The 25,802-nt window shown below is 44.8% G+C and overlaps 1 protein-coding gene across 1 annotated transcript in view; it reads left to right on the forward strand.

Annotated features, from left to right (window-relative positions):
* The window catches only part of LOC126284680 (mitochondrial import inner membrane translocase subunit Tim23), a 69,375-nt gene extending 43,573 nt beyond the window's left edge, over positions 1-25,802 (forward strand). Inside the window, exon 5 of the mRNA XM_049983804.1 lies at positions 25,603-25,802. Coding sequence (XP_049839761.1) covers positions 25,603-25,615 — 13 coding nt within the window. The 3' untranslated portion in view covers positions 25,616-25,802. The remainder of the gene's footprint in view (positions 1-25,602) is intronic.

The raw sequence follows: 25,802 nt of genomic DNA on the forward strand, positions 1-25,802 counted from the left end.
ACCTAGTTCCAATAAATGTTATCAAAGTAAGTAACTGAAATATATTAAAAACAAAGACTCCAAGACCCACCAAGCGGGAAAGCGTCGGCAGACAGTCACATGAACAAAACACACAAACACACACACAGAACTACCAGCCTTCGCAACCGATGGCTGCTTCCTCAGGAAGGAGAGGGAAAGACGAAAGGATGTGTTGTGTCTGTGTATGTGCGGATGGATATATGTGTGTGTATGTGTGTGCGAGTGTACACCTGTCCTTTTTTTCCCCTAAGGGAAGTCTTTCCGCTCCCGGGATTGGAATGACTCCTTGCCCTCTCCCTTAAAACCCACATCCTTTCGTCTTTCCCTCTCCTTTCTGAGGAAGCAGCCATCGGTTGCGAAGGCTGGTAGTTCTGTGTGTGTGTTTTGTTCATGTGCCTGTCTGCCGGTGCTTTCCCGCTTGGTGGGTCTTGGAGTCTTTGTTTTTAATATGTTTTTCCCATGTGGAAGTTTCTTTCTATTTTATTTACATCATAAGTAACTGAAATACTGTATAAAATCTCATTTGACTGAAACACATCAGTACACATTTACCCAGTATGTTTACGTATATTTATCTTATTAGTACATTTATATTACTACATAGTGTGCACATGAAAAGATTACCCCAACAATATGTGTCACATACTTACCTCCTGTATATGCGGCTTCAGATCTACAGTGTTCTCAAAACTAATTACTTCTTAGGCCTCGGTTACACCAGCAAATATATGTTTTCATTAGGTTTCTGATATACTTCAAATGGCTCATGGTACACATGCCAAAGTTTCTATACTTCTGAGTCTCTTCTTTGACTGATCCTTGGTATTAACAAAGCTAAATCACTGATTTCAAATAAAATAGGTTTCAACCCACTATTGCTTTGTCTATTTTCTTTCTCTTGTCTTTTTCTTCATTCAATCCTTCTGTCTTCTACTTCCCTTAAACAGTTAGCTCTTGTATGACTGAAAACTTCCTCTTCCTTTATCAAATTACTGGATTTCAATCCCATCTTTAGCTCATGTGGAGTGAACCCAATGGCCTCATGTCGTACATTATCTAAAATTTCCTGAAATGCCGGTATATACTTGGCCCATAAAGTATGTTTCTTATGACAGATCCTGCACAACGTATATGGCGCGCTCTCTCTCTCTCTCTCTCTCCTCTCTCTCTCTCTCTCTCTCTCACACACACACTCATATGTTCTCTTGTGGGAAGGAAGCTGAAATATTAATGTACTTTACAACATTTCTCTCTATGCACTGCTTGAACCACTTAGACACAAACTGGAGGTGGAGTCCATTGTTAATCAGCAAGAATCGGGTTTACTCAATTTACTCTTTTTCCAATTTGTCAACAAGAGTTGTAGCATTTGTGCTCTTGATTGCATAGAATTTGACAAACTTGAAACATATTTCTAGCACCACAAAAATTTTTACTAAACCATCTCCTTGACGCTGGCGAAGGGTTAAACGAGTCACCTGCCATTAATTCTTTAGGTCTAATAGTCAGTACACTTAATCTCAAACCTTGAATTGGCATGATAGCTGCCCTCACCATCTGGAGCTAGCCTCTTTTTAAACCTCTTCCATTAGTTGCTAAATATGACGCATTCTTGAAGGTTGACAATACACTTATGTGGCCCAAAACGTCCATAACTGTAATCAACTGACATAGTGCATGACTTCACATGATCTTCCAGAAATCAGTTTCCATCATTCCGCTTTATCATCATTCTTCTTCTGAAAAAGAATATCTGTGTGCAATATATAACCATCAGAGTTAAAATGTGGTTTGACCAACCTCACATTCTCATCTGCATTTTGCTCACATATAATTGCTGACACACGTCCCTAGTCTTCGTCTCATGTTTCACCTTCTCATAGTATAGTATTTTTATCTTACTCTTGTCCTGCATTGCCCCCTGATCACCTCCACTCAACATCGACAGCTGAGAAAAGGTGTCCACTATGATGATCACATCACCTCTTACACAGGGTGGTTCATTTTAATCCATAATGACGGATAACTCGAGGTGGGGGTCAGTGAGAGCAAAATGTTTTAGAAAAAAGTTGTACGTACCAAAGAGGGTCACGCATTGCTGCTAATGGCCTTGACTTTCAATGTGAATCACAAGGTGATTTGGAGGTTAGCGATTTATTTATTTCTTTTATTTTTATTATTTTTTAAATGAGAATACTAATATTTGGTTTAAGACTTGAAAAGAGCAGCAAATTTTATGTAAAAAAGGATATATTATTCAAAGTGTTGGCTAATTCAGTGACGAGCAGATAAGCACATATGTCTTTAGTTCTACTACGCATTAACTAAGAACAGAGGAGGGTATAGCAAAATACAATGCTAGATACAAATTGGAAGGGGCGTCCCGAGGAATGAGAAGTGGGGGGACTCATTTGACAACTTGTAAATGATTGATCTAGATTTTATGTACGTTAGTTGTGTCTCACAAATGCCACAATAACAGTTATACACTGTGATGTATTTATTTTCGCCAATAAACACTTTAATCAAACTTAGAGTTCAAACCTATGTTTGCTCTTTCCAAATCAGACATAAAAAATAGTGGTTTTCATGAAGCAGAACTCAAGCTTTGAATGATCTTCAATAATTTCCTTTAAAATTATGGTTACTGGTAATGATAACATGACCCATTATGCCCCTTCCAGTTTGCATCTAACATTAGATTTTACTGTATCCCTCTATTTGCAGTTAATCCCTACTAGAAGTAAAAACATATTTGTTTATTTGACCTTGATTGAACATTGCCAAGACCTTGAATAATGTATCATTTTATATATAATTTGCTGCTCTTTTCAACTCTTAAATCAAATATTAGGGTTCTCGTAAAATAAACATTAATATATATAAAAAACAAAGATGCTGTAACTTACCAAACGAGAAAGTGTTGGTATGTAGATAGACAATACAAAACACACAAATTTCAAGCTTTCGCAACCCCAAGTTCTTTCATCAGGAAAGAGGGAAAGACGAAAGGATGTGGGTTTTAAGGGAGAGGGTAAGCAGTCATTCCAATGCCGGGAGCGGAAAGACTTACCTTAGGGGGAAAAAAGGACAGGTATACAAGCGTGCGTGCACACACACACACACACACACACACACACACACACAGCCATATCAAAGGCCAAGGGAGGTGTTGCAGTGTTTGTCACTAATGCACACCACTCCTCTGTTCTCCCCTTGGCTACTAACATGCAAGCAGTTGCAGTTCAATTTCATGTATGTCAAAGAATCACTGTTTGCTCGCTGCACTAGACTCTGAGGCTCTCGTAGATCTTACTGTGCAACGCAACTCCCACGACCATTCCTCCTCCTGGGAGACTTCAATGCCCATCATGTCCTGTGGGGCTCGGCCAATACTCGCCCTCGGGGTCAAGTTTTGAAGGGCCTCATGACATCTCACAAGCTGTGCATCCTCAACAAGAATACTCTCACTCATTTCTCTGCTGCTGCTGGGTCGTCCTCAGCCATCGACCTCTCTTTGTTCTCCTACCTGCACTGACTGTTCATTGGGAGGTCATTGACAACCTTCATTCCAGTGACAAGTTCCTAATCTGCCTTCACCTACTAAATGGCTCATCACCTGAAGTTAAGCCCCCCAAAATGGATGATCAGCAGGGGTAATGGATGCCAACTGACGGCTGACAACCTTAGGGCCTTTCAAGTTACGAGGGAAAGGCTCGACACGTCTTTAGAGAGGGTAAGAAAAGCTCATGGCAAGTGTTCTTGGACTCCATCAATCATTCCACTTATTCTATAAAAGTATGGGAAGCCATCCAGAAGAGTTCCGGTAAACGCAGCCATTTACCAATAGCAGCAGTGCTGAAACTGGATGCCTCCAAACAAGGCCCAGAGACATTGCTCATATGCTGGCCTAAAATTTTACACATACTACTGCCCATGCGAGCCAGGATCCGGCATTTTGTCGGTATCATGTGACTGTAGAGGGGGAAATGTTGGACTTCAAGTCCAACAGTTCTGAAGCCTACAACTCCCCTTTCTCCATGTGTGAGCTCAAATTGGCACTGATAGATGTGACTCTGCACCTGGTCACGACCAAATCGAGTACTACATGCTTAGATATTTGCCATTGGTATCAAAGAAATTCTCCTCGAATGTTGTGATCGAAAATGGTCTACAGGCAACTTCGCCAACTTGTGGAGGGAGGCAATTCTGATCTCTCTTCTCAAATAAGGAAGGGACTGCACAAATAGTTAACCGTCGTCTGATCTGGCTGTTAGAGACCAGGCAACTCCTTAGCCATTCTGTGTGTCGACAATCTGACCTTCCTAGAGGTGGCTGTTCAGCAGGCATTCCTCCATAAGCATCACTGTATCACCATATTCTTCAATATAAGTAAGGCATATGATACTACTGTTCTTGCACAACTGCATCGATTGTGCTTTCATGGCCACTTCCCCATCTTCATGTGGTCTTTCATGCCTCAGCAGTTTTCTGGGACCCGAGTGCTCTCTAATCGATTTGACCAGGAGGATGGTGTTCCTAATGGCAGTGTTAAAAGTGTCACCCTCTTTGCCGTACATCGCTCATTACCATCTCTAGCTTGGTTGGTCGTCGTCGCATAGCTGTCCCGCCCACTCACCATCTCTATGGCGTGGCTTTGTTCTTGGGTGCGGTTTTTGCAGTCTGCTCTGCTGTGTCGCTTTATGCGCCAATGACGATCATGGGCTACATTTCACCTGAAATCCAGCACGGTAGCCAGTCCGTTGTGGTGGGGCCGCCATGTACCCTGTCGGTTGTAGCCCCCTGACAACACAAGGATCGCTCTACTGATGCCTGCGCCGTTAACTCCCCGCGTATGCCAAGGAGTAGATGCCTGTCTCCTTGGGGCATCGGGACTCCCGGCAATGGCCATCCCGCCAGGTGGTCGTTGCTGAGGCTGGGTGGCGCCCGTGGGGAGGGCCCTTGGTCGGAGTAGGTGGCATCAGGGCGGATGACCCGCGATGAAGCGTGGTACATCATCTCTTGCTGGCGGCCAGCCGCCAGCAGTCTCTAAGCGTTCTCGGCCTCAATACAACGCTCAGGCATATGATCCACAATCGTTCCCCTCCCTGGCCACACCATGGGAGGAACGAAAGGCTACGGTTGGCAGCGAACCTTATTCACCTCGCTATTTAGTCTGTACACGAGTCGATGGGGAATCGTTTATGGCGACCAAGCCTCAGTTTTTTGTCGAGCACTTGGAGGACAAGTTTGGGGAGGTGGAGGGCTTGTCCAAAATGCGCTCTGGGGCAGTATTGATTAAAACGGCATCCTCTGCACAGTCACGGCGGTTACTCGCTTGTGACAAGTTTGGGGATGTTTCCGTCACGATCACACCCCATAAGAGTCTCAACATGGTCCAGGGCATTATATTCCATAGGGACCTACTCTTGCAGTCAGACGACGAGCTACGCGCCAATTTAGAACGGCGGGGTGTTCACTTCGTCCGGCGCGTCCATCGGGGTCCGAGGGATAATCAGGTAGCCACCGGTGCCTTCATCTTGGCCTTCGAGGGTGACGTCCTACCCGAAAAGGTCAAGGTGATGGTCTACCGATGTGATGTGAAGCCCTATATCCCTCCCCCGATGAGGTGTTTCAAATGCTGGAAGTTCGGCCACATGTCATCTCGGTGTACTTCCAGCATGACATGCAGAGATTGTGGACGCCCTTCACATCCTAATACTGCATGTGCGCCGCCTCCCATCTGTGTGAACTGCGGCGAACACCATTCCCCTTGCTCGCCAGACTGCAAGGTTCTACTGAAAGAACGAAGGATCATGGAATATAAGGCCCTGGGCCGCATGACCTATACTGAGGCTAAGCGGAAATACGAGAGGCTACATCCTGTGGCTCTGACCAGCTCCTATGCCACCGCTGCCAAAACAGTAGTTTTGTCATCTGCTGCACCGATTCCACTGAACACTCTGAGCCGGAATACTACACCTGCCCCCTTGATGGTGGGGGGCACTTCCCCATCTGTTGCTCCTGCACCACCTACCTCAGGGGCAACGACCCCCCAACCATCGGGGACACAAGTCCCCAACTCTAAGCCGGAGAAGCGTCCGACTTCTTCGGCGACTCTCTCTCGCAAGGGATCCCTCGGGTCCCTCCCTTCCCAGGTTTCCACCTCTGGGAAGGGTGACGTCAGCCAATGGCTGAAAAGCAGGCCAGCGGCTGGTCGCAGGGCTTCCCGCTCCTCCTCCGTCCCGGAGACTGACTCGGTGGAGCCCTCCCAGCCAGTAAAGCCCAAGGAGCAGAGAGAGAAGACGAAGAAGAAGAAGGCCTCTAAGGCCAAGGAACGCGCGGTGGCATCCACCCCACCGCTCCATACAGGCTCTGCGTCTGGGGATGAGGAGGAGATCCTGGCGTCCGCTGAGGACCTGGATCTCGCCATACCCTCAGACGCCAAGGACGCCGATTGTACTGGTCCTCGATCGGTGACAGCAGGTGACCCAGTGACGTGATTTGCCTCCTCGGTCCCTTCACGCCTATTTCGCCCATGGACAAAGTGATTCTCCAGTGGAACTGCAGCGGTTTTTTCCACCACCTTGCTGAGCTCCGCCAACTCGTCAGCAGTCACCCTTTCTTCTGCATTGCCCTCCAGGAAACGTGGTTTCCGGCAATGCGGACCCCTGCCCTACGAGGGTATCGGGGTTATTATAAGAACTGGGCAGCTTATGAGAGGGTGTCTGGTGGAGTCTGCGTCTACGTCCTTAACTCTATCTACAGCGAGTGTGTGCCTCTTCATACACCCTTAGAGGCTGTCGCTGTAAGGATGTGGACGCCTCAGCCTATTACTGTCTGCAGTTTGTACCTTCCGCCGGATGGTGATGTCTCTCGTCATGTGTTGGCTGCATTGATAGGACAACTGCCGCCTCCCTTTGTGTTGCTGGGCGACTTTAACGCCCATAACCCCTTGTGGGGTAGCGCCGCGATTACTGGCCGGGGCAGAGACGTCGAGACTCTTCTGTCACAGCTTGACCTCTGCCTTTTAAACACGGGAGAGGCGACCCACTTTAGTGCGGTCCATGGCTCGTTTTCGGCCATTGACCTTTCTATTTGCAGACCCGGACTTTCACCATCCATCCACTGGAGGGTCCATGACGACTTATGTGGTAGTGACCATTTCCCCATCTTTCTGTCACTGCCACAGCGTCACTCTTCTGAACGCCCCTCCAGATGGGCTCTGAATAAGGCTGATTGGGACTTATTTACATCTGTCGCAGTGATCGCACCTCCTTCCACTGATCCGATTGATGCGGTGGTTCAGTCGGTCACCACCAGCATCGTTTCTGCGGCGGCATCTGCGATTCCCTGTACATCCGGGTCACCTCGGTGGAGGACTGTGCCGTGGTGGTCGCCCGAGATCGCAGAGGCGATTCGAGATCGCCGGCGGGCTCTTCAGCGCCATAAGCGGCACCCGTCGTTGGAGACCCTCATTGCTTTTAAACAGTTCCGCGCCCGAGCCCGACGCCTTATTCGCCAACGGAAGCAGGAGTGCTGGGAACGTTATGTTTCCACCATTGGCGTCCGTACCTCTGCATCGCAGGTTTGGGCCAAGATTCGGCGACTCCAAGGCTATCGGCCACCTGTCTCTGTCCCTGGGCTTTCGCTGAATGGAGCAGTGTGCACCGACTCCGACACGATTGCGGACCGGTTAGCAGAGCATTTTGCTCAGTGTTCCGCGTCAACGAACTACCCGTTGGCCTTCCGCTCCCGGAAAGAGCGGTTGGAAAGTCGGAGGCTTTCCTTTCACACGCGCCACGCGGAGTCGTACAATGCTCCTTTCAGCGAATGGGAATTCCAGAGCGCACTTTCTGCTTGCCCTGATACGGCTCCTGGACCAGACCGCATTCACAGCCAGATGCTGAAACACCTCTCAGTGCCTTGCCAGCGACGCCTCCTAGATCTTTTCAATCGCGTCTGGGTCGAGGGTGTTTTCCCGTCTCAATGGCGGGAAAGCATAGTCCTTCCCGTATTGAAACCTGGCAAGAACCCGCTGGAGGTGGACAGCTATCGCCCCATAAGCCTCACCAACGTTCCTTGCAAGTTGCTGGAACGTATGGTGAGCCGGAGGTTGAGTTGGCTCCTCGAGTCTCGGGGCCTTCTGGCTCCGTCTCAGGGTGGGTTCCGTAAAGGCCGCTCTGCCGTCGATAATCTGGTCTCCCTGGAGTCTGCCATCCGTACAGCCTTTGCGCGCCGCCAACATCTGGTTGCCGTCTTCTTCGACATGCGGAAGGCATACGATACGACTTGGCGCCATCACATCCTGGCCACACTTCATGGGTGGGGCCTTAGGGGCCCGCTCCCGATTTTTATTCAGAATTTTCTTTCGTATCGTTCCTTCCGCGTGCAAGTAGCTGCGTCGCATAGTTCCTCCCGGGTCCAGGAGAACGGGGTCCCACAGGGGTCTGTCCTCAGTGTGTCCCTGTTTTTAATTGCCATCAATGGGCTCGTTGAGGCGGTGGGGTCGTCCGTCGCGGCTTCTTTATATGCGGACGACTTGTGCCTATATTACAGCTCCAGTGGCATCGCCGCTGCTGAACGGCAGCTGCAAGGTGCCATCCGCAAGGCGCAGTCATGGGCTGTAGCGCACGGCTTCCAGTTTTCGGTCGCGAAGACCTGCGTTATGCATTTCTGCCGGCGTCGCACGGTTCACCCTGAGCCGCGCCTTTACCTTGACGGTGAACCTCTTGCTGTGGTCGCGACGCATCGGTTCTTGGGACTGGTGTTCGATACCCGGTTGACTTGGCTGCCCCATATTAGGCAGCTGAAGCAAACATGCTGGCGGCACTTAAACGCTCTCCGTTGCTTAAGCCACACCAGGTGGGGTGCCGACCGGTCCACCCTCCTCCACCTATATCAAGCGCTGATCCAGTCCCGCCTTGATTATGGGTGTGTGGCGTACGGTTCTGCCTCGCCTTCAGCATTGTGATTGCTGGATCCCATACACTACTGCGGGATCCGCCTCGCCACGGGAGCGTTCCGCACAAGCCCCGTCGACAGCATACTTGTGGAGGCTGGTGTCCCTCCATTGCGGTTCCGGCGTGACCGCCTTCTGGCCGCCTATGCCGCGCACGTTTATAGCATGCCAGGGCATCCAAACTACCGTCTCCTGTTCCCGCGCTCGATCGTCCATGTTCCAGACAGGCGGCCCCGGTCAGGGTGTCCCATTGCGGTTCGCCTCCGGGACCTTCTCCGTGGCCTTGACTTTTTTCCTCTGCCGCCTGTTTTCCGGGCCAATCTCCGTCTGCCCCCATGGAGTGTGCCCCGACCGTGCCTTCGGCTCGACTTGGCACAGGGTCCGAAGGTCTCAGTGCCTCCGGAGGCCCTCCGCCGCCGCTTTCTTTCCATCCTGGCCGAGTTTCCGAACGCGGCGGTGGCCTACACCGACGGTTCGGTGGTCTCTGGTCACACTGGTTACGCTCTCACTCTACGGGATTATTGTGAGCAACGGTCATTGGCAGCTGGCTCCAGTGTATACACTGCCGAGTTGGTTGCCATCTATAGTGCCCTAGAGTTTCTCCGCTCCCGCTCAGGTGAGTCCTTTGTCATCTGTAGTGACTCCCTGAGCGGTTTACGAGCTCTTGACCAGTGTTTCCCTCGTTCCCGTCTGATGATGGCCATCCAGGAGTCCCTCCATACTCTCGTCCGTTGCGGCCGCTCTGTCACCTTTGTTTGGTCCCCGGGTCACGTCGGCATCCCGGGTAACGAGCGGGTTGACGAACTGGCGAAACAGGCGGTCAGTTCCCCGGCCATGGAGATCGGTCTTTTAGAGGGTGACGTCCGATCCGTATTGCGGCAGAAGGTCCTTGCTGCTTGGCGTGATGAGTGGCGCACCCTGCCCTCTCCCAACAAACTTCGGGCAGTCAAGGAGACAACCAGTGTGTGGCGCTCCTCCATGCGGGGGTCTCGCAAGGACGCTGTCGTCCTCTGCCGGCTCCGCATAGGACATACCCGGCTCACGCACGCGTATCTCTTGTGCCGTGACGACCCGCCTCTCTGTCGCTGCGGATTGGCCCTGACCGTGGTACACGTCTTACTAGACTGCCCACTTTTAACTGCCCTCAGGCAGACGTTCGCGCTGCCTGATACACTCCCTGCTCTTTTAACCGATGACTCTACTATGGCTGACTTAGTTCTCCGTTTTATTCGAGCAGGGGGTTTTTATCATTCAATATGAGAGTCCCTTTTTATTTTTTTTTAGTGTCGACTGTGGCTTTTGGCCTGGGGTTTTAGTTTGTGGTGTTTTAATGTGTCCCTTGGTTGTTGGCCTTTCCAGTTTTATTTTCATGGTCGGCCAATGACCGTCGCACTCTGTGTGTCTTTTAATCTCTTTTCTCTGGTCTTCGTCTATGTCTTTCTTGTACTGTGTCGTCCCTTGTCGTCTCCGTTATGTGTTTATTGCTTGTTGGACTTTCCTTCGTGTATTATTATGGTCGTGGAACAAGGGACCGATGACCTAAGTAGTCTGGTCCCTTTAACCCCCACAAACCAACCAACCAACCTCTTTGCCGTAGCCATCAACAGTATCACATCTACAGTAAGGAGTCTTGTACATTGCTCCTAATTTGTAGAAGATTTTGCTGGTTTCTGTTCCTCCTCCAGTGTTGCAACAGCGAGCCATCAGTTGCGACTTACAGTAGGAGTGGTTTGCAAAGATGGGTTTCCATCATTGTGCGTGCGTGCGCGTGTCAATTGTTCTCATTTCTCATTGTCTTTTTAATTTGCCGGCCTTGAATATGGGGGATGCCATTCTACATTTTAGAGACACAGTGCGGTTTCTGGGCTTCATTTTTGACTCCCAGTTGTTGTGGTTACCACACCTGTGAAACCTGAAAGCCAGAATCCTGAAGGCACTGAACATCATCAAGTACCTTAGCCACAGGTCCTGGGGAGCGGACAGGGCATGTCTCCTTCAGTTTTATCAAGCTTTTGTGCATTCACGGCTGGGCTATTATTGCATGTTGTATTGGTCAGCGAGGCCCTCTTACTTATCGATCATTGACACAGTCCATTATGGGGATTCAGATGGCCACGGGTGCTTATTGGACCAGTCCCAAGCCGAGCCTCTGAGCTGGGGCAGGGGAACCGCCACTTACAATCTGACTTCATGGTCTGTCAGGCATGTAACTTCCTTGCAGCTCCAACTTCACCCACACACTCTACTGTTGCTCATCCACCTCTGGAACACCTTTTTTTCCAACCATCCACGAGCCATGATGCCATTTGGGATCCGCGTGCACGAGTGATGTCACTCCTGCTTCCATTTTTAATGTGATGTTCTCTGATATTTTATCTGAGTGCCACGACCATGTAGTTATTTTTACGGATGGGTCCAAGCAGGGGGACTCTGTTGGTTGCTCTGTTGTTTCCCCAGATCATGTTCTCAAGGTCAGACTGCCTCCAGAATTTACCATCTTCGATGCAGAATTATATGTGATCTTGCGAGTACTGGAGCAGATGAGACGTTGCGGTGTTAGATTTGTCATCTGCTCAGATTCTCTGAGTGCCGTATACTCTCTCCGGTGTTTGTACCCAGCAGATACAGTAACCCTGAATACCCCGAATTCCCTGCTACAATGATGTTGACTAGGGAAAGTGGTGTATTTTTGCTGGGTACCTGGCACATTGGAACTGTGGAGAGTGAAAGGGCAGATCGAGCAGGCAAGGAGACATGTCGTGATCCTCTGGTATTTGAGTGTTTCCCTGTGCTTTTCTTTTAGTTCTTCTGTGTTTTGCTTTCTCTGTGTTTTAATTTCTTGATAAGCTCTTTTCCCTCCTGATTGGTCGTAGTGCATGTGGTACAGAGTCACTGTGTGTTCATTTTGAGTGCATGCATTTACAACATTTTTCGTTCATCTCCGCATTTGTTTGTTTTCATAAATGTAAGGGCACTGATGACCTTGACACACACACACACACACACACACACACACACACACACACACACACACAGAGAGAGAGAGAGAGAGAGAGAGAGAGAGAGAGAGAGAGAATAATGTTCTTGTCAATTACAACTAGCTCTTTCTCACAAAGTAATTAATGCTGTCAACACGGGATGTCAAATTGATTCCGTATTTTTACATTTCCAGAAGGCTTCTGACACACTGTTCTTCACAGGTGACTTCTAATCAAATTGCGTGCCTATGGAGTTTTCTCAGCGTGCGACTGGATTTGGGATTTCTTGTCAGGAAGGTCTAGTAATATGTGGCATTCCTTGTGGAAGTGTTATAGACCCTGTGCTGTTCCTGCTCTACATGATTGAATTGGGTGACAATCTGCTGAGCAGCCCTCGTGGATTGTTTGCAGATGATTGTGCCAGTTAGTGCCTTGTAAAGTCACTAGATTATCAGAACAAACGGCAAAATAATTTAGACAAGATATCTGTATGATGCAAAAAGTTGAAATTGACCCTAAATAATCAAAAGTGTGAAGTCATCCACAAGATTATTAAAAGGAATCGGCTAAATTTTGGTTACATGATAAATCACATAAATGTAAAGGTTATAAATTCAAATAAATTCTTTGGGATTGCAGGTATGGATAACTTAAAATTCGAACAGTCTCATAGAAAATGTTGTGGGGAAAGCAAATGTGGTGCCTGTCTAACGTCTTGACTGCATGCAGCTGCCTTACCCTGTCCCCACCGTGTCCCTGCATGGTAGCACTTTACTGTCCTCATCGCCCTACTCTGCTGTCTCTCCCCTCGCCACTCGAACCTTCTCCTTACCCCCACTACCCAAATTGCTTCTCCCATCATGCACAGTTTTGTGTGTGTGTGTGTGTGTGTGTGTGTGTGTGTGTGTGTGTCAATATTTGTACATGGTGAGTAGCTGTCTGTCGTTTTCTTAATATTGTCATTAAACCAAAGACTTTTATTTATTGGCAGAACACGTAGGAAATGCAATTAATCTGTTAAGTAGACTGTGTGTACTACACTTTATGCTCTCTTCTGGAGCATTGCTGTGTGTTGTAGGATGTGCGCAAGTTGAGGTTGCCCTTCATTTCTCTCTAGGGGTCCAACATTCGTATCCCTATTTGGTGACTGCCTCTGCAATGATTTTTATCCTACCGATTTGAAGTCTTCTGCCCCTTTCTGTTATTCCCTTCCACTCTGTTTACCCTGAATTGCCCTCTATCACCCAGCCCATTAAATCTGTCATAGTTCATTGGCCCATTGTTGGGATAAATTCTTGCAGTTCTTTCCTGGAAATTAATAAATTCCTCGACATTATCCCTAGGTGCTGTAACTACCATTTGCCTCACCTGATGTGGAAATTTATCCTCAAGATCCAGTATAGTCATTGCAGTACCAGTTTGTTGTGGAGATACTTTATTTCATTAACCCACTGTCACAAAAGGCCTTTAAGCTACCCCTCTGTGGGTTGTATATCTCTCCTCCCCAGAAGTCCCTCAATATGGATTGCTCCTTATTCTTAGACCAAAAATCATTCTGGTCAACGCATTAAGAAAATCTTTCGAAAGCTCTGAAAGATAATCATTTCTCACAGGATAGAACCCAAAAAACTTTATACAATTAACAAGCAAGCTGTCTGTATGCACACATGAACTACCACTAATTTGAGTGTTACATAACTCTCTAACACACTTTTCAGTATTTATGCAAGTATTTTGTACCTCCTGGGACAGTTTGCATGCTTCCGGTGTAACCATGCCATGGTTCTCATCACAGTGAGTCTGAGTGAGTTAAGTTTATTGTTCTACAAACATTTGGGAGGACGACAGTTCAAACCCGCGTCCGGATATCCAGGTTTAGGTTTTCTGTGACTTTCCTAAATCACTTCAGGCAAATGCCGGGATGGTTCCTTTGACAACGCACAACAATTTCCTTCCCTAATCCGAGCTAGCGCCCCATCTGTAATGACCTTGTTGTCAGTGGGTCATTAAACACCAATCTCCTTCTAAAAACATTCCAACACCTTCTTGGTTAATTGTTCTTTCTTGTGTTGACAGTCATTAGTGATCTCCTGTATCTGCTTGGCTGTTCTTGCCTTTTCTTGCCTTCCAGTCACTACTTCTGCTGTCATATGATTCTGGTAGTGTCGGTATCTTTCTTGAGTTGTGTCTCTAACACAGTTCGATTCAAATGCAACATATTGACCTCAGAATTGAATACATCCATACCTGATGTTTTCATGTCAGATTTAACTGAACTTACTTCAGATTTATCTGAGCCTACATGCTTCCAAATATTATGTGGGTGGTTTGAAAAGTTCTCGGAACGGAATAGAAAAAAAGTACTTTTTTATTTTTCAATGTAGTCTCCTTGTAGATTAATGCACTTGGTCTAACGATGTTCCAGTTCCATGATTCCATATTGAAAATGAGTTTCCTCCAGGCCTGCGAAATAGTTGTCGATTCCGGATATAAGTTCTTTGTTTGAAGTGAATCCTTGTCCACCAAGAAAAATTTTCTGTTTGGGAAGAGATGGAAGTCTGATGGAGCCATATCAGGTGAATAAGGTGGGTGTGGCAACAATTCATACCTTAGTTCGTGTAATTTTGCCATGGCGATGGCATGTGTGTGTGGGTGCGCATTGTCTTGATGGAATATGACTTTCTTCCTTGTTAAACCTGGCCTTTTCCCACACATCTTTTGTTGCAATGTGCAGGAACAACAACAGAGCCACGTCACTGCCACAGCTCTCTTCTAAGAGCACTTATGTGGCACTTGTTTACAGGCAACAGTCCAATGAATATCACGTGAACACCTTTTTGCGCTAGTGCTGACCTTTCATGGTGATATCGGAGAACTTTTCAAACCACCCTCATATTAACCATTTGTAGCTTTTATCCCAGTTAGGAACCACATACATTTCCCCAGCACTAAGATTGTAATCTTGCCTCATTATGCCTTCTTGTCTCCCATTTGATACCTGGACACACCTTGCAACACTACTATATGTGTGACACCCAAAACTATCATTGTTGTAATTATTTTCTTTTATTGATTCTTGTTCAGTAACCTCCTGTCCTTGGTCTGTTTCATACAAACAAACATTGCTGCCTTTCACATCCACAGTGACCCAATTTTCCGTCCAAGGTGCAACTACACACAATTACACTGCACAGTGTCTCCCCTTTGGTTTATTTTGTGCTAATATGCCACCTCGTATGTCGGACAGCTGCAACTCTGCTGCTGCTGTCCCTGTGTGGGCACAGTAGGTTCGCTAGGGCTGCTGGGAAGAATTCAGAGATGGTGGAACTGCGCCAAGATTGGTTACTTTGCTCTGTCCAGCAAACGTTCACACTAGGAACTTTTTGACTACTGTTGACTATTAGCATGTTGTGCCATACTTGTGACATCACACAATTGCATCCACATTCACATGTCACTATTTGTGTATCTGGGCCATGTTTCTCATGTTTAAATATCATAGTGTACTATACTAAACAGCTTTGTTCTGGTTGTGACATCCAATGTTAACTTGCCTGTTGACTTACTCCCCTTCAAATATTATTCAAACGTTCCATATTTGCTCTGCATTCATCACATTGAATAACCAAGCTGAAATTTTTTATTTCATCTCAATTTATTTCTTGTTCACCACTTGTTAAAACACAATTTCCCACCACAAATAGCAAAAATTATGCCAACTTTGTGGAAAAAAATTCATTTCTGGTTGCCCTTGGCGTGTTCACATCTAAACTCCAGTCTCTCTCTGTTAGAACATCCAGAAAACAGACAACAACAATGATTAAGTGCTAAAGGTGCGAGAAGTCCAAACGAAACCACACAAAAACATAATATGTCAGTAAAATTGTGAAAAAGATAGATCACTACATACCATAAAGATGACATGTTCAGTTGCAGAAAGCCACGATGAAGAGACTGTTAAATATAAGCCTTTGGCCTAAGCCTTCTTCAGAAAAGAGAAACTCATACACGTTCACTCAAGCAAGTACACCTCACACACACTACTGCTACCTTTTGCCAGACTGCAACAGAAACACGATGAACAGGAGCAACAATCTGGAGCAGCCGGGGAAGGGAGAGGGATAGCAGTTCGTGGGTGGGGGAAGAAGAATTGATGCTGCCAGGTGGCAGTGAAGTACTGACAGTTGCAGTGTCAGGAGGCTGTGGGGGAGGGAGGGGAGAGGAAAAACAGTGTGGAAAGCAGAGAAGGGGAAAAGACCAGTGGACATGTAGGTACAGAGCAGTGCACAATGAAGGTGAGGGCAGGCAAATTGTGAGAATGTGACAAGACAGAGGTGGCAGAAACAGTTCAGTGAAGTGTGTGGGGACAGAAGATTACTGTAGGTTGAAGCAGGGATGATTTTGAGAGTGGAGAATATGTTGTAATGGCAACTCTGTTGCACCGTTCAGAAAAGCTTGTGATGAAGGGGAGGATCCAGATGTCTGTGTTTGTGAAGCAGTCATTGAAATGAAGTTTGTTATGCACAGCTGCATGCTGTGCCACAGTCTGGTACACTCTACTCTTGGCCAAGGACCTTTGTTTAGTAATCATACCAATACAAAAATCTGTGCAGGAAAAATCAAAACCATAAGAAGGTTTTCAAAAACTTATAAAAAAATTAAGGAAATGTTTGTCAATGTTCTTGCTCTGTTTGACAAGCAGTTTGATGTCTAAATAGGGGAAAAAATACACTCTCATAAATCACTCCTTGGTTGTTACTTTTGGATTTTCTAAATTTTCAATGTCAAACTTTGGAGATCATTTTGACTGGTTATTTTTCAATTTAGGATATTTTGAGTAATAAACAGTGTTGTAGAGGAGGCTTTTTTACGAGGGTAATGCCAAAAGTAAGGTCTCCTATTTTTTTTTTTTTGAAAGTACATAGACCTGTTTATTTCTACAATGGTTTACATCAGTTTACGGCTTGAACATTTTGCTATTTTTTGACATAATCACTATTTCTGTTGATGCATTTTTGTAGATGCTGTGGCAGTTTGTGTATGTCCATATCATACCAGCTCGCCGCCATGCTGTTCAGAAACCTATGGACCTCTTCTTTCACCTCGTCGGAGCTGAGTCGCTTTCTGGACAAATGTTCTTTTAACCTAGAGAATGGGTGATAGTCACTGGGTGCCAAGTCAGGCCCATATGGTGGGTGGGTGGGTGGGTGATTATGTTCCAGTGAAACTGTTGCAAGAGAGAAACGGTTTGCCGAGTAATGTGTGGGCAAGCGTTGTCATGGAGAATGTGTACACCCTTGCTCAACATTCCTTATCTCCAGTTCTGAATTGCCTGTTTGAGTTTTTCCAGAGTCTCACAGTACCTGTCAGTTTTGTGGTCCCAGTGGGCATACAGTCGACCAACAATACCTCTTTCCGATCCCAAAAAAAAAAACACGGTTGTCGTGACTTTACCAGCAGACTGTGTTTGTTTGAATTTCCGTGGGTTTGGCAAAGAAGGATGCCGCCACTGGCGTGATTGTTGCTTGGTCTCAGGTGTAAAGTGGTATGCCCAGGTTCCGTCACCCTTGACAATTGAGTCCTCAAAGTTGTCCCATTCGGCTGCAAGGCAGTGAAGAAATGCACGGGAAGCGTCAACTTGTTGCCGCATGTGGTCCTCAGTCACCATGCGTGGCACTTATCTTGCGCACACCTTCTGGTACTTCAATGTTTCTGTTAAAATTCTGTGAGCAGTGCTTTGGGAAACGTCAGGGTGATCTGCCCATCTTCACGCATGCTTTGCTCAACCTTCAACAGTGTCTCCTCAGAAATTGATGGCCTCCCACTCCTTTGTTCATTGTGAATTTCAGTCCAACCTGCTGCAAACTCTCTACTTACAAACATTTTTGACATCCATGGATGACTCACCATACACCTCCGTCCATTGGCGATTGATTTCAATCGGCGCAGTGCCCTTTGTGTTCGAAAACCGAATGACTGCGCACAATTCACACTTTGCAGTAACATCCAACGGGAGCTCCATTCTCAACAGCTACCAAGCCAAAACTGAGCGTCTCAGCATGGTGTGTGCATTTTTACACACAGCACGTGAAGCGCTCTTCATATCAGTGTGACCAACTGAACTGCTACAGAGTTCTGTACTTATAAGAAAAATAGGAGACCCTACTTTTGGGATTACCCTCGTAAAAACAGTCATGTCAGTTGCAATGTTGTTACATGACCCAGTGCAAAGATATTCAAATTAACACTAATGTCTCCAAACTGAAAAACCTTCAAGTGCTTACAGATAAAAATGGCCATCATTCAGTAACAGCACAAGGTAAAATTATTTTAAAAAATGTTTGTAACTTCTCAGTTACAGTGTAATCACAAATAAAAAGAAAAAAATATTTATTGGATAACTTCACTTGCAATGACCCTTAGCTTTGTTTGGCCTGTGAAGAAATACATAAGACATAGGCATAAGAATAGCACCGGTTGTATCGCTTGGCCATGATATTATTGCACTTCACCCCCCCCCCCCCCCCCCCCCCCCGAAACAAATAACTTCAAGTAGTTTTAACAGTTGAGTAAAGCTGGGGCCACCCACCATCAACAGTAGTTCCCACCGAGCCAGGTGACGCAGTAATTAGCACATTGGCCTCGCATTCGGGAGGATGACAGTTCAAACCTTTGTCCTACCATCCTGATTTAGGTTTTTCGTGATTCCTCTAAATCTCTTCAGGCAAATGCTGGGATGGTTCCTTTGAAAGGGCACACCTGACTTCCTTCCCTAATCTGATGGGACTGATGACCTCGCTGTTTGACCCCCCTCCCTCAAACTAACCAGTAATTCCCAGCATCTCTCTCTATGGTGACATCTGTAGTGATTACACAACCTTCGGTAAATGTTTCACAGCACACTTCACCATCCTACTATTTTGTGACCCAGTAGCATCCTGACGGAGCACAACTACTTATTCTTCCAAGCACAAGACCTTGAATTATATAATGTTGTGTTGTGGGTAGTGAACGGGAGTTCCGCAGTGTCAACACAACCCCAGGACCCGATAAAATCAACAATTAAATGCGTAAACAGCTTAGCAATGACAGCGTAAGCAGGTGAGTTCCCCACCTCAGTGGACGAGGTGGTATTGTTACTGTCATGAATCTAGAAAAAACCTTCAAATTTTTGACTAATTATTGACCTACATTAAATGTATTCACAATTGAAAATATATCAGGTGTAGAATAAACTGACGATGGTTTTCTGTATTTGCAATTGCTAATACATTTAATTATTTCATATCAGCCATAGTCCCCGTAGTGCCCGTGCATGTCGAAAGGAACTTTGCATCGTATTCGGAATAGCACAGGCACTGCAATATCATAATTATCGACCTGTCTCCTAATGAACTGGATGTATAAATCATGGTCAATTGACAACTGTGTTGGTGCCTGGAAGCCAGAGAACAGTTATTGCAATTTCATCAAAGTGGCTCTGTGTTCTCAGCTGAAATCTGCAGTGAACAGTGCTTTCACACATTGCCAACATCTAGTTGTGTTCTTCGACCTGCAGGAGATGTAAAATACCTTGTAATTGTGACATAAAGTCACCCCGTAGTTTGTACCCAATCTTAAGATCTGGATGGTTTTAAGGTGGTGGCTTTGTATTTGGTGACCAATGCAATAATTGTGCAGTGCTCCTATTGACTAGCATGCAATGCCATCGCATCCTGTCTGCTTTGCATGAGTGGGGCTTTTAGGGTTGCTAAACTGTTTTTGTCCATAATTTTGTATTCATAACTCTTCAAAGTCTGGATAGCTCAACCCTCAGCAACCAATATATGTACAGCAAACTGGGGAACCCTCCACCCCTCTGTATTGGTTCTGAGCCTAATCCTCTTCACCATTGCAGTCGATGGTATTGTGACTGCAGTGGGCACAGTTTCGTCGTCACTGTATGTGGACGAGTGTTGTGTGTATGACAATACATCATCATCTTGCGACACTGAACACCATCTTCGAGGGCCATCAGAAATTACATGACTAGGTCTTGAATCATGGCTATCAGGTTTCTCCCTGGAAACTAGCTTTGTGCACTTCTGTAGTCTGAGGACTGTGAATGTGCTCCCATAACTTTACTTCGGTAACCAGTTGCTTGAAGTTGTTGGAACTTTCAAATTTGATTTAACATGGTTACTACATGAATGCCAGCTCAAGACAAATTACATGAGGAATTTTAATATCCTCATATTTCTCAGCAGCACCTCCTGGGGTGTAGAATGAATGAGTCTTTTGCTATTCCACAAAGCTTTGATTTTATCCCACCTTGACGATGGATCTGTAGCCTTTGGGTTGGCAGCACCATCAGTACTGAGCTCGTTAGACCTTGTCAGCCACAGAGGTGTGTGATTGGCAACTGTCCCTGTGGTGAGTGCCTGAGTGGCCTCCCGCTACTTTCTACCTCTGCAGTATCATGCATTGTTAAATTTTTTGTGAATGTATTTTATTTCTCTCTGGTCTGTCCAGTCTTCTTTTACTCACTCATTTTAGTAGTACGGTCTGTGATGACCCTTCATAGAGTACTCTTCAGTTTATAACTGCCTGGGTTTTGATCTCAGTTTAAACCAGCTGACTTGCTACAGTAAGGTGACTTTTCAATGATGCTAACAAGACCCCCTATTCAGGAGCTGTCAGTTCTCCTTTTCTCGTTCCACATCATTTTATATGAATTTCCAGTGCAATGAGGGACTGATAACCTAGATGTTATAGTCCCTTTGTACCTGTAATCACCACCATCATTTACTCAATGGTGGCATGATTCTCTCTCTCTCTCTCTCTCTCTCTCTCTCTCTCTCTCTCTCTCTCTCTCTCTCTCTCTCGATCTTTGGCTACCTTCATATGCACTACAGGTTGGTCCTTGTCATCCTGGAGTCTGAGTGACCTGTGCTTCATTTGATACCTTTTCCATCTTTTCTCCTCGTCCTTGAGGATGGAACTAATTCAGAAAGCTATAGTTGAGTCGTCAAAAGATCCCTGAAAGCTACCAGTGCTGTTCTCAGCTTTTAACTGCGATGTGCAAAAGGCTGCAGGCAAAAACAGTAGACAACTGTAGAGCTATGACAACAATGAGAAATTTATATAGAGATGTTTACAAAATTGTGTTCAGAGATTAGTCCATGTAATTGTGTTACCTGTTGCAATCAGCCCACTGCAGCTGCCAGGGGTCTTCTTAGGCCATCTCGATAATAGAATAGTGTAATGACTTTTACTTTTTGTGGGCCTATCGGTAGTACAACACACCTCCTGAATGTAACTACCTGTCAATAGTTCTGTAATTTGTAGTACTGATGTGTTAGTTGTCACTGACACAGTTTGTACATGCCATTAAATATTCAAGAAACTGGATCATTAGGACTGCAACAGAAAATAGTGCCAAGGAGCTTCAGACTAGTTTTCAAGTTATTCCGCAATAATAATGGTAATATGAAAAAGGTAGTACATCTCAATCTGTCATGTTTTAAGGCTTTAAATTTAATTGACAACCCTTGTAACTTCAGAACCACATTTTCATTCCATTACTTTGCCATTGTTGAAGTTTTATTTTGTGTTTTATAGTTTCTCTATCCAAAACATTCTTAAGTTCCATGTTATCTGTGTAGCCTGTAAGGAGTAGTGCCAATACAAACACTGTTGGAAAACTGTATCAATGTATGGGTTCAGATATGATAGGATCTTGTCAGCAATAGCATAAGGGCTTGAACATGCAGATAGGCTGAAATAGGAGGGAAAAAGAAATTCATTTACAGCAGCTAACACAACTCTACTGTTGCCATTTATTTTTAAGTGGTATGCTCTAGAGATTAACCAAAGGATTTAAATAGCTCACTAATCTTTTTCACATTAGCCTCCTTAATGACTTCCCCATAGGACACTTCATAGTGTCTCACAAAGGTATCAGGTAGGAAAACAGTAAACTGTGGGCCACAGCAAAGTCAAATTAAGAAGTCTGCCTGCTGCTCCTGGTAGCATCATCATGTGACCAAACGAAAATCTTTTTGATAGGATAAAAGTCAAACGGGCTAAATGACATACACGTCACTTGTACTAATCAGAAATTTATAATTAACAATGATGCATAAAAGTTGGCTTTGGAGCAGTTTCTCTTGAATTTCAGCATTGTTGGTTGTCTGTAGACTTTTTTCACAAAAAGAAGTTTTCACAGTTATTACTATCTGCTATCAGCCACGGTTTGGCAGTGACCATTCATTTGGCTAGAGAGCTGTTGGTGGTCATGCATATGTAAAATGCTGTACTTGAAATTACAGCAGAGCTCATGTGACAGACTGCCCTCACAGGTAACCTGCTTTTGCTAAGGACTGGCTGGGGTATTGGATGAGTGTATTGGACAAAGCCTGCACTTAGAGCTTCCACGAGAGTGTGACCCATGGGGTGACTCTACGAATCATCTCAGAAGATAGATCAAAGAAAGGCAACCTATGTTTATATCATTGAGAGATTTGGAGAAAGTTTTTGATCATGTTGACTAAATTCTTATAAAGTTTGAAGATGGCATGCATAAAATACAGAAAGTGAAAGGTTATCTACAACTTGTACGGAACCCAGCTTGCAGCCATGAGTCGAAGGACATGAAAGGGAAGCGGTAGATGGAAAAAAGTAGTGAGTCAGCATTGTAGCCTGTCCATGGTGTTATTCATTGTATGTACATTGAGCAAAATGTGAAGGAAGCCAATGAGAAATTTGGAAAGGGAATTAAAGTTCAGGAAAACAAATAAAAACTTCAAAGTTTTGTTGATGAGTTTGTAATTCTGATGAGGATGGCAAAGGACTTGCAAAGAGGTTATAAGTTGAACACTAGTGAAACAAAACCAAGCTTAATGGAATGTACATCAGGTGATGCTGAGGGAATTAGATTATGAAATTAGACACTAAAAGTAGTAGAGCTGATGGCCAAAATAGAGAGGATACAAAGCGCATATTGGTAATTGTAAGAAAAACATTTTTGAATAAGAGAATTTCTTTAACCCTGAATGTATTTCAATAATGATCTTCTTATGGAGTGTGGTCTTATAAGGAAGTGAAACATGGACAGTAAACATTTCAAACAAGAAGAGAATAGAAGCTTTTGAAATTTTATGCTGAAGATTAGATGGTGGATCAAATAACTAATGATAGGGTACTGAAACAAATTGGGGATGGGGAATTATGCCTTGACTTGACAGAAAGGTGATCAGTTGCTAAGACACATCTGGAGACATCATGGCATTGTCAATGTGGTAACTGAGGAAAATGTGGGATGGTAAAAATTGTCAAAGCAGATCAAGAGATGGATATAGGCGGCAGATTCAGATGGAGAGTAGGTGGCAGTTCCACAGAGACAGAGACTTACAGGATAGACTAGTGTGGAAAGCTGCATCAAACCAGTCTTTGATTTGAAGACCACAACAGTTCTTGTACAGTGCAAAGGGACCAACTTTGTGGCAGAATCTGTGTTCTAAAACTGTTTTGTTACATCTGTGGTCTAATCTTTTGTTTCTAGCCATGCTTTTGCAGTGCTGCCCAAGAATGCAGTTAGGGCTTTTAAGCGCCTTTTCTCCCCCCCTAGTTGAAGTCTTATGCTTACACATGGTGGAAATGTAATTGTACAACAAAATCAGTTCCCCCCCTCCCCCACACAGAAGTCCCTACAGTTAAGTAGTTCAGCGTTCCCCCACATCTTTTTATTTCAACCAATGTCAGGTATATATATCTGATGTGTATTGAGGCAAATTGTGTTTACATTAAGAACTCTGATGCCATGCAGGAGTTCTTTCTAGTACCCACTTTAACAGCAAAATGTTGTTCTTTCTTTGTCTTACATTTGCATGTCTTTTACCTTTCATGTCCTTTGTTTGTCTGTATGTTGGCTGAAAGCATCTCATATTTAGTTCATCTTGGACATCAGGAAACACTTCGAATGTTCTCGCATTATTTCTTTAAACAGTAATTAGTTGGTTGTTGTACAGGTACTGGACAAAAATATGGAACCACAAGCTCAGTACAGTGTTGGAAATCAGTTGGCAATCAAACCAGCTTCCAGTCATCTCGGAATGGATAAATATAGATCGTGTATGGTTTTCAGGGAGTCTTATGTTTTTACTGCTAAACAATGGCAATTTCAGATAAGAGTGATGGAGATGGATAGTGATCTCACACTCTTCTCTCCAAAGTAGATCAAAAGGCTCAATAACATTGAGGTCTTGTGGCTGTGGTGGCCAGGGCAGATGTGACAATTCATCATCGTGCTCACGAAAGTATTCCCAGGTAAAATAAGCTATGTGAACAGTGGGCCTGTCTTCATGGAACACGCAATCACCATTGAGAACATTGTAGCATGGGATGGACCGTATGAGTCAGAATGGTCATATAATCCACCGCAGTAATACGACCTGTGAGAGTAACCGTGGGGCCCATGGAATATCTTGATATGGCTGCCCAAATACCTCTGACGATATATCTTTCAATTGTTACATATTCCAGTGCATCACTGGTGAGTGGATTTGGAATTTCAGCTCTCTCTGTAGTTTCGGGTTTCTGGAGCTCCCCTCATGTTGTTTTGGTGCTTGCAGAGTTTGTAAGTGGGACCTTCAGATCTGCAGTGACCTTTGCCCTGATGTCCTCTTTATTTTTCACTCCAATCTGTTTCAGTGACTGTCTGACACAACAGTTTGCAGTTTCATTCACGTTGTGACTTAGCAGATTATTATTTTCCGCTTTACCTTTGTGCGGTATAAATCTTCGATATGGTGCCTCTTGAAACACCAAATACTTCAGCTACCTTGGGTATGGAAGCACCCGCCATAGCACCACCAATAATTTGCTCAGCTGACACATAATGCACTAAACTACACAGAACAATGTTCAGACCATGAATGACACTTGAAATGTATTGAAGAAATTGAACAGGTGCCATTCATGGTCAAATACAACAGCACAAACTACAAGCTTGACTTGCATTTTTTTGTGCAAGCATGCCTTTCTTACAGTGTCACCATATTTTTGTCCAAGCCCTGTATGTGAAGGACACAACTCCATTGTTACAAGTAGTAAAATGTTCAGGGTCTTGGGAATATCAACAGTTGTTGATATTCCCAAGACCCTGAACATTTTGATATGGTTCTCTGTGCTCGCTTCACAGGCATAACATTCACGAGCTTGACAGTATGAGTCTGTACACTATCATGGTACTTTTGAGATATGGAGAAAGTATTGTTTTTTAATAAGATTGGGTAACAAACTTTTTTGAATCCAGTTTGAAGTTTCATAACAACCCACATAAGGATATTGCTAGTCCCTCACTATATAACTCAAATGGAGTATCATCTCTTCATTCGGTGAACAGAATTTGACAAAGTCTGACCAAGGAGGCACAATGGTTAGGGCTGAGAGAGAGAGAGAGAGAGAGAGAGAGAGAGAGAGAGAGATATTGAATGAATGAATGAATGATTTCATTTTGATGCTTTTGACCAGGTGATATAAACTGATGTTCTCATTTTAAAGAAGCGTATAATGATGTATTGTTTCAATTGTGCTGTGTAGTGATACTGAAAATGTCATTTTGTACTTTTTGTTTAAATAATTGTACTTTCTCACAAACAGACGAAAATTCTAATGGACACTCCGTACTAGCAGCGCACAAGTGCTAACTTCAGTTGGGGCAAGTGGCAGCAGGAAAAGGTCACAGTTTGAGTGATTATATTATATTTATCAGTGGTTTTTGAGTAATTTATATGAATGAAACATGCTGTGATTTTGTGAATACTCATGTATTTTTAAGCTAATAAATAGTTATTTTTTGA

The sequence above is a fragment of the Schistocerca gregaria genome, chromosome 1, assembly GCF_023897955.1.
Source record: "Schistocerca gregaria isolate iqSchGreg1 chromosome 1, iqSchGreg1.2, whole genome shotgun sequence".
NCBI lineage: Eukaryota > Metazoa > Arthropoda > Insecta > Orthoptera > Acrididae > Schistocerca > Schistocerca gregaria.